At 37.5% G+C, this 12,889-nt stretch overlaps 1 protein-coding gene across 11 annotated transcripts in view; it reads left to right on the top strand.

Annotated features, from left to right (window-relative positions):
- Nucleotides 1–12,889, top strand: part of Bmpr1b (bone morphogenetic protein receptor type 1B) — a 341,025-nt gene that overhangs the window by 301,267 nt on the left and 26,869 nt on the right. For 9 of the 11 annotated variants that reach the window (XM_031375668.1, XM_031375666.1, XM_031375673.1 and 6 more), the window contains 4 exons: nt 5,283–5,385; nt 5,878–5,980; nt 10,419–10,515; nt 11,359–11,497. In XM_031375668.1, coding sequence (XP_031231528.1) covers nt 5,283–5,385; nt 5,878–5,980; nt 10,419–10,515; nt 11,359–11,497 — 442 coding nt within the window. The remainder of the gene's footprint in view (nt 1–5,282; nt 5,386–5,877; nt 5,981–10,418; nt 10,516–11,358; nt 11,498–12,889) is intronic. The other 2 variants (XM_031375675.1, XM_031375676.1) reach the window with 1 other exon arrangement.

Below are 12,889 nucleotides of genomic sequence, written 5' to 3'. Positions count from 1 at the left end.
TCCTCCTCCTCCTCCTCCTCCTTCTTCTTCTTCTTCTTCTTCTTCTTCTTCATCCTCTTTCTCTCTTCCTCTTCCTCCTCCTTTTCCATCCCCATCCTTTAATACAAGGTCTCATCATGGAACCCTTTCTGGCATGCAACTCTCTTTGTAGATCAGGCTGGCCTTGAACTCACAGACCTCACCTACTTCTGCCTCCCAGATGCTAGCTAACTGTATGTCTTGAAGCACAGATATGAAAGAAAAAGCAAATGAGCATGCTAAATGCCACTAGAGCCATCCAATTTTTCTAGCATTTTCCAGAACACTAGAAAACTAAAGTAAACACAGACAAAGTAAACTAAACTAAACAAAGAATGTGAGAATATCTTTTCTAGTTGGAAATGTGGATTTCAAATAATTTTAATTAAGGGAGCACTGATTCCTCCTCTATAACCTGTGATTTGGTCATTACTCTGATATTTTGAAGTCGTTCTCCTCCTCTCTTTCCTTCTCTCCTTCACTCCTCCTCCTCCTCTCTTCTTCTTCTTCTTCTTCTTCTTCTTCTTCTTCTTCTTCTTCTTCTTCTTCTTCTTCTTCTTCTTCTTCTTCTCCTTCTCCTTCTCCTTCTCCTTCTCCTTCTCCTTCTCCTTCTTCTTCTTCTTCTTCCTCTTCTTCTTCCTCTTCTTCTTCCTCTTCTTCTTCCTCTTCTTCTTCTTCTTCTTCTTCTTCTTCTTCTTCTTCTTCTTCTTCTTCTTCTTCTTCTTCTTCTTCTTCTTCTTCCTTCCTTTTTTATTTTCTTCTTATCCTGAATGAAGGCTTTTATAAGGACTAAGTATTTTTGTACATCTCTTTCTCAGACCTGAGACTTAATAGGACAAATTTATTAATTGGTTTAATTGAAACTGAATAGTATTGGGCTTCTTTAGATTATTCAATGAAAATTTCAGAGAAGAGATAGAAAATGTCAATTCTCTCAGGCAATACTATTAATATACAGATTGGTCATGTCAAAAGACAGGAGAGAGGAGTCCTTTTAAAAGACTATTAGAGATTGTAAGAATCTTCAAAGTGTAGTAAGAGTAAAAATCTATATGTAAAGCTCTATAGCTATTTAGTGAATGTAAAATTGGGCCAGTATTTTAAAAAGTTTGCTTCATAGAAAAATAAGCTCATTCCTAAATCAGTCAGTATGAATGGCAGGGACGGATGCTGGCTAGAGAGAGACATTGTATTTAAAGATAGAGTCAAAAGCAACCTTCATTCAGGGATTTTGTCATTAATGTTGTTATCTTCATACCCCTTCCCTCTATAATGACCCAAAATAGAGAAGAACAGAGAAGTACATGATGATATTTCTGCATTTCCTTCTGCCTATGGAAATCCACACATCTCACAGGCTAGGGAGGAAAATGATCAATAAAACCCTTAGGAATGAACAGCTTTGGAAATTGCCCTGCCTGCCCTTCCTTGCTCTTCCCCAGCCTGTTGATGAAAGCACTAGCTAGCCTTTGATTTCTATCCCAGCTGCTTGAAGCTGTTGCTCGTCTCCCTTTTAGAATCAGTCTGTAGTCAAGGGGTCCATGTGCTCCTCAAATTGAGACTGCCTCTTCCTCATGCTGACTCCTTGGGCCCCTGATGCTCGAGAGTGATCCACATATGAAAAAATGAACTGCCCTGGACAAAGCTGCTGTGCGAGCTATTGGATATGTATGGATAAAAATCTACAAAATCAAACAGTAACTCTACAATTTGTGTACAGTTAGATTACTTGTACTGGAACATTTGAAAACTTACCATGCTCCCTTGAAAGAGAAACAGGTATCTTCAAAGACACAGTGTTCTCAGCTCTTCAAAATGGATTCTGGTCAAAACTTAACCTCAAAGGAAATTCAAGGAATCAAGAATCTGGTACAGCTTTGGAAATGTGCAGGGTTGCTTATTGATCATTGGGAACTGTCAGTCCTTGGAGGCGTGCAAGAGTGGTTTTCACTGATAACCTCTGGCACTATCTCTCTAGTCCTATTTCCCTCCCTTTAAATAAAGCTATTGTTGATGTCATTGTATATGACTTGTGAATCTGTTTTCTATACCTCAACAATAACTCATAAAGGGCCTGGATCCCAGAAGGCTATTGTAAATCCAATGGATCAGAAGTAAGAAGAATTAAAATCTTTGCAGTTTCTAGATGCATAGCACCCTAAAATAGAATCACCAGCTCCCTCAAACCTTTGAAACAGGCAGATTCCCTCTTACTAGTGTAGGTTCACTGGGGGCCACTAAAAGTCTTCTACAGCAGTCAGTATTATTCTCTCTCTCTGGGCATTTCAAACTTTCCTTTGCTTTTGGAGTTCTGCATTCATTAAAAATAAAACTTGAACCTGCAGAGCTATCTATCTAGGGATTATAACAAATATTACTATAATGATCTCATGTCACCTTTAACTTGCCAAGTGTTTTGCATTTTTGTTGAGTAACTACAGGAACACTGAGAATCCATGACTGATTTTCTTGGTGTGCACCAAATTCTTAGTCCATTTGTCACTGGCTCTTCCTGCCTGTGACACAGAGGGACAGCACATTAACTGACACTTCTATTAGTTGACTGTGTGTCACTGTCCACATTCATAATCATTACTGTAACCAAACGATTCATCCTGTATTCATCTATGGATTTCACTTCATGATATTATTCTTCCTTTGACTTCCTTCATGGTTCTTCATCTCATTGGCCCCTACATTATGAGAATGGTGACACAAGCTTAGATACTGGGGTAGCAGAATGGTTTTAAAAAACTGATATCATGGAGTTAACTGTTCTTTCCGATGCCCAATAGGCATCTTGGTGGTGGGAATAGTTTGCCCAGCTTGGACTCAAGACCACTAGTGTTTGCTATAGAGCTAAGGATTTCAAGTAATCCTTTGGTTTTTGTAATATTTTTGCTAGTTACCAGTTAATGTCCTTTGTTGGATAGGCACTCCAGTGTGAGGTTTATAAAATACATTTGCTGTGTTGAAGATAATTAACAATGAAATCTCTCTCTCCTCCTCCTCCTCTCTTAGTTTTCACATATTTTATTTCTTTCTAAATTTATGAAATTTTATATTAATCTTTTTCTCCAGATGTCTTTCTTTCTCTCTATCTCTAATACATGCAATCATTCATGCATACACACACACACACATACATACACACACATTTATATATGTGTGTGTGTATATATGCATATATATTATAATACATATATTAGGTTTATTTTATTTGTATCAGTATTTTGCCTGCCCATGTGTATGTGGACCATACCCATGAGCAAGCCCTGGAGAAGCTGGAAGGTGCTGGATGTTTGGAACTGAAGTTACAGATGGTTTTTAGCCACTGTATACGTGCTAGGAATTGGAATTATGTCTTCTGGAAGAGAAACTAGTTGCTCTTACTTTCTGAGCAGAATCTTCATCCCCTTTTTCTTCACAATCCTAGCTTTCAGATCTGTAAACAGGGTTTTTATTTTATAGTTTTAAAGTTTGATTTACTGTTCATTGTACTGTATTGTAAGTTTCCAACAAATTTATTCCCCCTCTCTCCCATTTGTTACTTTGGTGGGGGGTTCTTATGAAGTTCCTTGGTGCTCAATTCTGTAAACTTTGATTTTGAGCAATATACTATATCACCTCAGATTGAATGCCTTATGCAGACTTCTCTACTGCCTAGGAATTCCAACTAAGAAATACTTTCTATCAATAGTCTGAATGCAAGTCACACAAATAGTATTCACTCAGATTGTTTGTGGTGAAGGTCTGTCTAACACATTACCTTCAGTACTGCGTGTCTTACACTCCCACTGAAGTTTCAGTTGAGTAAAAGCTCCAAAGAATTTGAGCGTGGGTTGTTCAGAGGCAGTTTTTCTTCTACAACAACATGCATACATTTGGCTGTACTCAAACGCAGATTTGTCACTGGCTCTTCCTAGCCATTCATTAGTATGTTCTAGCTCCTCCCTTCAAGGTTTTATAAACTGAGACATGTTGGATCACTTGAGACCTAAAAACTAAGTAAACAGTTGTAAGGATGTTGATGGTAACTCAAGGGCTAATGCATGGCAGAACGCTGCTTCCACTAATGCGACCAGACAGACCTACAAATCATGGCTAATACAGCTTTCACAGCTTTGTTCCCATGACCTTCAGAACTCCATTGCTATGTGCCTTGGACACTGCACATGCATATGGATGAGAAGAGGATGGAAGGTGTGGGCTCCATACTTTCTTTCTAGGGACACGGATGGCAACTTGTGACTTACTATTGAGAACCCACAGTATAAGTCCTGATTTATGAAGAGAACATATTTCTTTGCACACAGCCCTGTATATACAAGTTATTCTTGCCAGTTTACTCCCAGGATAGTGGGTAATGAGTTGGGAGTAAAATAAGAGGACCTCCAATTCAAGGCCTGATGCTGTAACTTTTTATTGAACCTTATATATGTTCATACTTTTCTCACGAAGTCAATTCCACCATATGTAAAACAGAAATAGTATTATCTTCAAATTTATTGATAAGAATATTAAATGTCATATAACAACTGACAGTCATTTTTACTTAGGGACATTAAAATTCACTTAAATCAAGACGTTTCTGTATATTCTATTCTTATCCATGCCCAATAGTGTTTGCTGTCATACTTAATGTCTTGCTGTGCCATGCCAGCCCAAAGAGAGAGTGCTAAGAACCATAGCCTTCATCAGCCTCTGCCGTGTTTGGTCGAGCCAACCCCCATGTCTTAGGTGGGTGTATTTCACTGCCTCCAGTGAGAGTCAGTCCTTGCATTTGCAGGCAGGTTCCAGCTGTACTCTGTCTTCTTCTCTTTCTCAGTGATTTTGTGATATTTAGGACACTACTAAAACTCTCTGACCCGTAGTCTCCTCACATAAAGGGTGAGCATGGTACTGTGTCCCTCAAGTTGTCTGTCTAGAAAGGTGATAGTGCCAAGGTAAATTCACTAAGAATATAAATGTTTTTTTTAAAATGGTAATTAAAGATACATGGAAATGTCACTTCTCTTTCTCGTGGGTTTCTAAGTGAATAGAAAATGACTGTAATGATCAGTGGACCTACTTTCATAGATGCAGGTGTTGGGATGTCCGCAACAGTTTGTAGGAAAAACAAACGAAACAGACAGACAGACAAACAAAAACCAACCATGACTTTTCCCTGTCTGTGATAAAGCCGATGGAGTTAATTTCACTTTGTTTTTATGAGTCATGTGCTCTCTTCTCTTACTCCCTTGCTTGTCTTGTTTGGTCTTCAGCACAGATGGATACTGCTTCACGATGATAGAAGAAGACGACTCTGGAACGCCTGTTGTCACCTCTGGATGTCTAGGACTAGAAGGGTCAGATTTTCAATGTCGCGTAAGGAAAATAACTTGGATTTACTTTGACCTTACATTGGCAAAACAAAGTAACCCTTTTGTCATTGCTATCTCATGTTAAATAAGTTGCAAAATAATTGAAAATTTTCAATAGTCAATTCTTTCTTTGTTTTCAAACCGTTTTTTTTTTTTTTTTTTTTTTTTATAAATTGGCTGTTAACATATTTCTTAGTTCCCAAATAGACTATCTTTAAAATCCAGATTATTTAATGGTTAAATTGAGACTTCATTATTTGTTTATTCAATGTATTCTGGTTGCTCCAAGTGCAATAATATTTTATTGAAATGGAAATGCTATAACAATACATTATTGTTTGAAATGAGTTTTCTGGTGGAAATGAACTTTTTCAAGATTTTGAGCAAAATTATTAGAATATTAAATGTCTTCTTCAGTGACAATTATTAAATTTTAGATGATCTGCCATTGAAATATGGAGGATACCCACTAATCGCTGTTGGCACTTCATTTTAGGACACTCCCATTCCTCATCAAAGAAGATCAATTGAATGCTGCACAGAAAGGAACGAGTGTAACAGAGATCTCCACCCCACTCTGCCTCCCCTCAGGGACAGAGGTAAGAGGGGTGAGGAGTCTTTGCTTACTGAGAGTGAGCACTGGATGCTTTTATTTTGCCAAATTCATTGGTGCCTTGACAATTTTTGCTTTTAATTGGTCTCATTACCCAGTGCTGCAAGTAGAGAGCTGACATCATGACAATCAACAAATGTGCAAAGATAATGCCTTGGTGGCTGTATATAGCTGTATTCTTAAGATCCTTGTTGGCTTCTCTCCACCTCTCTCCAGACAGCTCCAGCTTGGAGAGCTTACAGTGAGCTGCTAGGAGGTAGAGAAAATAAATAGTACTGCATACTTACTCCTTAAAATTATTCAGAATTGGGACTTAATTTAATCTACTATGCCATAATATGCATTCAAAAAATAAAGACCTATAAATGACTAAGTGAAAGATTGTTTGATTTACCACATTTTATTTTATCTCCATTACAAACTGGTTTTATTAAATTAATAGCATATTTTTAAAATGGGTCATGTATTTAAGAGTTTTAATTTTAATGCTTACATACTTAGGTATATTTAAAATGATAACTATGCATACTTAAAGACATTTTTGGCATGGATTTTGACAGCAGCCTCTAGATTTCCTTTCTTTTCCTTGAACTCATCACAAATAAATGATTTATAAGTGCTATAGATTCCTAATTCTTATGTGCATAAGTTAAAATTAAACTTCAAGATTAACGTTATTTCTTTAGAGTGTATTAACTACAAAACATAGTGGTATTTAATATTTTTGACAATGTTACATAAATACATTTCCATTACAGCATTGAAGCTTTTCAGATTTATTCTAGAAATTCACATAAGTTCACAGTTTTCCTTATTTCCTTTGCAAGCACCATCCTAAGTGTTAGAGATACAGAAATTGATGAGGAAAATATTGCTTGCAGAAATAATACACTAAGATTTAAGAATTACCATGAAAAACTTAATTTAGTAGAGATATATTACAAATTATATTAAGGATGGTGTACTGACTGGTTTTCTGTGTCAACTAGACACAGGCTGTAGTTATCACAGAGAAAGGAACTTCAGTTGTGGAAGTGCCTCCATGAGATCCAGCTGTAGGGCATTTTCTCAATTAGTGACCAAGGGGGGAGGACCCCTTGTGGGTGGTACCACATCTGGACTGATAGTCTGGGGTTCTATAAGAAAGTAAGCTGAGTAAGGCAGGGGAAGCAAGCCAGTAAGAAACATCTCTCCTAAGGAGCACCATCTCCTGCTTCCTGACCTGCTTGAGTTCCAGTCCTGACTTTCTTTAGTGATGAACAACAATGTGGAAGTAAGCTAAATAAACCCTTTCCTCCCCAACTTGCTTCTTGATCATGATGTTTGTGCAGAAATAGAAGCCCTGACTAAGACAGATGTTTTAGTAACTTTTCTTTTTGCTGTAATAAATTACTCTGACAAAAAAAGCAACTTTGAATAAAGGGTTTATTTTGACTTGTAGTTCCAGAGATGCATGCATGCGTGCACACACACACACACACACACACACACAGAGAGAGAGAGAGAGAGAGAGAGAGAGAGAGAGAGAGAGAGAGAGAGAGAGAGAAAGAAAGTGAGAGAGAGAAAGTGAGAGACAGAGGGAAAAGAAAATGGAGTCAGGCTATCAAAACTCAAGGTTCACCCCCAACATCCAACATGTGTTTCTTCCAGGAAGGTTTTACCTCATTAGGTCTCTTAACCTTCCAAAACATCACCACCAGCTGAGGATTCAGCTCAAATGCATGAGTCTATGAGGGTATTTCTCATTCAAATAGCACTATTACATCCCTGGCCCCATGAGTTTATGGCCATCTCATGATACAAAATGCAATTAGTCCAACTTCAATGGTTTAACATATTCTTTAACAGCCACAACACTGTTCAAAAGTGCAAAGTCTCTTCTAATACCCTAAACTGTCTTTTCACTGTTACCCGATATTAGAAACAAACACATAAACCCAAATTATATGCTTTCAATATCCACAGTAAAGAGTATGCATACCCATTCAAAAATCAAGGAATGGTGCCATAGTAAAGGCAATTTTGACCAAAACAAACTGAAAACACAGCAGTTTAAAAGCCATCAGACTTCTCGTCACATGACTTAGATGACTCTACCCTCTAGCTTTGCAGTATATAGCACATCTCTCTCTGTTGGGCTGGTTCTATTCCCCTATGCAACCTTCCTAGGCAGGTGTTCCACTGTTCTGGCATCTCCAATAGCTTGGGGATCTTCACTGAAGCATAGACTTCATTTTTATACCCTTATGTAATGGCCTTTGGAGCCCCTTCACAGGACTTTCACTCTGCTATGGTACTTAGCCTTAGAAATTTCTGAGATCATGGTGAGAGGTTCCATGAGATCCTCAATATTATATTTTTCTTACAACCAAAAGTACTATGGCATGGACAAGAAGTTTTGTTGCCAGTTATCAGTGAAGCTTAATGTACTTGGACTATGTTTATAAGCAGATTTTATATGCTGAATTCACTGAAAGGTGCCCCTAAATATTTGCTTTTTTGGAGTAGGAAAACTCTTGGTCTGTCTCCTTTCACAAATTGGAACTTTAAGTGGTGGTATATAGTGTGTATATAGTTCATCATGGTGTAGAAGGCATGACAGCCAGAGTGGGATGTTGACCGACCATGAGGACATCATAGAGCTAGTGCTGTATGAGATGGCAGTAGCCAGAGAGAAGTGACACTTGAACAAGAATCAAGGATGAGCAGTCATTTACTAAATGGGTGAGATAAAATGTTAAATGAAAGTTAAATCGACCAGTGCAAGCCAGGTATTATAATAAGTATTACATTAACTAAACTATTTGAATCTTATAACCCCTTGAAGTATTGAGGATAGATATTCCCATCAAAAGATAAAAATTTGTAGTATGACGGCTGTGACAGAATCAAGTTTTCTTATGAAACAGTAAGTGATTCTTATTTGTCTCTCAGAGGGATTACCAAAATAATAATTAAAACAAACACTGATAATGAATTAGAAATTGTTTCAGTCTTTCTAAGGGATATTTGGTAGTATTCACAAGAAGATTTGTAATGTCTGTCCTCTGATATAATAGTTTTACTCTAAGAATGTCAAGTAGACAGTTATGTTAGTTACATAATTGTATGGATTATAAAATTTCTGCATTATAGTAAAATCTCTTAAATATATCACAACAGGAGGTTGATTTCTAATTAGGATGTTTCTATGCAAAATACCATTTCATGTTTGAAAAAACTTGTTGTGGGAAATATTCACAATATATAAACAAAAATATCTGTCAACATAGTGGCCAATATTGTCATCTCAGCCCTTGGTAGGCTAAAGCATAACGGTTGAAACAGTGTGGGTTACACAGTAGAGAGAAAAGAATGTAATGACCATATGATATAGTATCCTTTCTGAAACACATTTTTGTTTACTGAAGTGATACTATAATGCCAACCATGCAGGTTTTGTCAGTAGATTGCTAAGAATGTAACGATTTCATCCAGTTTAGTCAATTGGTCCTTTTAAATTTTTCTTTCATGGAACAGATTACTACTTTCTATTGAAAAAGTCACATTTGGGTAAGTGAAAATATCCTGCCAAAAATTGGATATGCCTTATCTATATAGGGGAACAGCTGGGCAAACATCTTCACATGAGGTTTGTGAAGGCCTGAGTCACACCTTAGCGTTCTATAACTAAGTAGCAGTACCTTCAATAAGGTGGTTAACTCTGTTACTGTGAGACTGCTTAAATAGCCCTCAGCGAAAATGAAAAATCACCTGAGATGATTAATTTAAAAAAAGAAGACATTTTGAATAAATATTTCGGGGCTTAAAGTCAGTAACTATACAGTTGTATTAATGGTCTCTTAGATACTCGGAATCCACATGAAGCTTGAGAAACCTTACTTTAAGCAAATCTGACTTGCCAAGAACTTGAGTTTGTACAAAACTGCACTATGCACTCATATCTCTCTTTTACAGGACTTGAGGGCTCCTAATGCTTTGCATCTATCAGAAAGCAACTTTGGTTGTAATGAATACAGAGTTATTTTTGTTTCAGATGGTTGGTGAGAGGAGCCTGCAGACCCAGCACTCGACTCTGGGATACCCAGCAGCTCATGCTTTCATGTTAGGCTCAGGGACCCATTGCTACCCTTGAATTCTTTCTGTGGGTTTATTCTGTGTCAGGTCAGTTTCTTCCACAGTGGAGACTTATGCTGTTGAAATAAACATCTAGCTGACAGGATTCATCTACTTCTGATGGGATCATCAACAGCCAAGCTGTTTTGAGTACATATGATTTTTTTGTTTGTTTTTTTTTAAACATCATATTACAGTTTCCCCCTATTTTGCATTCCCCAATTTGATACATTTTTATTAAACTTTTGGAAAAAGAGTTTATTCCTTTTAAGTGAAAATATAAGTTGTTTTGTGGCTTTTTCTTTCAGATTTTGTTGATGGACCCATACACCACAAGGCCTTACTTATATCTGTGACTGTCTGTAGTTTACTCTTGGTCCTCATTATTTTATTCTGTTACTTCAGGTAAGGATTAGATGCATACACGGAGTTTCACACTCATAGTGAGATCCCTCTATGAATATTTTTTAAAAAACTGTCCTTGCCTGTAAGCTTTTAGCATCACGGCTTTGCCCCTAGATCTTAGGTTGATCTGAAAATATCTGTCGCCATTGATAGAGATTCACCCCAACAAATAGATGTCTATAAATAGATGTCTGTCTCATTTCTGTTTCAGACATTACTCAGTTAAGATTTTCATCCCTCAGGAAACACAGATAACTGGAAAATTTAGTGACTAGTTATGACTTAGGTGTGATGCTAATTCTATTAAAAAACAAAAACACATGGAGGTCAGAGTACTTTCAGTAATCCCTTATTTCCTGACTACAAATTTCTCTAGTATTATAACTTTATAGAGTAAATATTACAATAAACTGAGTATAGTTATATTTAAGTTTTTAGTCAAGAACTTATTTTCTCTTTTGTGAAATATAAAAGTTGAAATGTCCATACTATTTGAGCATCCAAATCCTGCCCTCACTGCTGAGCCATCTCTTCATGCTCCCTGACATACTTTAATAACAAAAAGAAAAAAGTACTTAGGGAACTTAAAGGAAATGTTTCTAGGAAATGAATATTGGAGCTATCTGGAGATGCTAACAGAGTATGTGTATTTTAAATATTATATATAACATTTAAAAGATATAGAGAAAAAGACTTGTACATGACTAAGAAACATCTCAAGGGTAGCAACTAGCATTTTATCTTGTGTTTACTGCTAAATTCCATGATTAATGTTTGTCTGCGATGTTTTATATCTGTCATTGCATTTCTGTTTTTAAACTTATGTCCCTTTTCCATGATTAGGTATAAAAGACAAGAAGCCCGACCTCGGTACAGCATTGGGCTGGAGCAGGATGAGACATACATTCCTCCTGGAGAGTCCCTGAGAGACTTGATTGAGCAATCTCAGAGCTCTGGAAGTGGATCAGGCCTCCCTCTGCTGGTAGGAGAGGAATATAGCATGGATCCCAAGCAAACGTGTTCTCAGACAGATTGTCAGTTTCCCTTAAATGGGGCAGTAGACAAGAAGGCTCAGCACCTGTCTGGTGTCTTAGACGTGGGGCTTCCTGATAACATTTTACACACTGAGGGTGAGATTACTGGTTTTTTTTAATGTTTACCAGCCAGACCCTCAGACATCCTGATCAAAAGTGGATTAAGAAAAAAATAATAGATGTGGGCCCTCTGCCCTCTGGGTTTGGAGAGGCTTGATTGCATTTCTGTCCTTTGACCTGCCTTTGAATGCGGGAGCATTACCACCAGCCTCTGCAAAGGAAGAAGGCTGCGCATCAGCAGTAGGGTGAGATTTCAGGCTGAGGTCTGTCTTTTCCATCCAGGAGAGCTTAAATCAGTACTTCCACCTTTGACAAGAACACGTTCCTTATCAAGACACTTGCTTGGCCAAGAAGTGTGTTTGGTTCTTTTATAGACCACAAAGAATTAAGGATACAAGTAATTTCAATGAAAACTAATTTCCTCAATGAGCGTTATTATTTTAGCAAGAGAGGCAGAGAGAAAATATATATGTGGGGATAGGGGGTGTGTACACATGCCATGGCTTGCAGGAACTGGTTCTCCTTGTGGTGATGGAGGATTGAATGGTGACAAGTGCTTTCAGTTTGGGGGCATCTCATTGACCCCTTACAAAGTCATCAACTGACTCAGACTTCAGGCTCAGGTTCTCCCTCGCATGTCTTCTTGTTTCCTTTGACAATCTTGTATTTCCCTTTGTAGTTAACAGTTTTAAGATCAACAGAAAACAATTGGGAGGCAGAGGCAGGTGCATTTCTGAGTTCAAGGACAGCCAGGGCTACACAGAAAATCAAAAAAAAAAAAATCTGTGCTTATGCAGCCATTTCAGTCCTTATAAACAGAATGGTAGTGCTTAGGACTTTAAAAATTCTGATGATCAAATTGGATTTTTTTATTTTTATACTTTAATCCATATATAGCAATTATAATTATTGTTATTTGTTTCTCTGTAGCATTGTATTTTATTTGTAAAGAAAAGTACAAATAGTAAAATCCACTTGGTACTAATGGTTTAGCTGCTTCTGCTCTTGGGATTCTGGCTGATTTGACCTTAGTTTCTCCTAACTCATATCACTGAGCTGCAGTTATCTTTCTAGAGTCTTTGACTGCAGCTTTTCATCTTTGCAGGAGAATAATTAGCCCAACCTTTCCCATTGTCTGTAGATCTTCTTCCTAAGCCTCATGTGGATGGCATTGAAGCTCCATCTGACTCTTGTCCTTGGTTCCTATTCCCTTGCCTCTAGCCTGAGCCCTGCATCATTGTTCCCCTGCCTCTAGCCTGAGCCCTGCATCATTGTTCCCC

The sequence above is a fragment of the Mastomys coucha genome, unplaced genomic scaffold (genome assembly GCF_008632895.1).
Source record: "Mastomys coucha isolate ucsf_1 unplaced genomic scaffold, UCSF_Mcou_1 pScaffold16, whole genome shotgun sequence".
NCBI classification, from domain to species: Eukaryota; Metazoa; Chordata; class Mammalia; order Rodentia; family Muridae; genus Mastomys; species Mastomys coucha.
The sequence above is the reverse complement of the archived record's forward strand: the minus strand, read 5'-3'. Positions and strand labels throughout refer to the sequence as shown.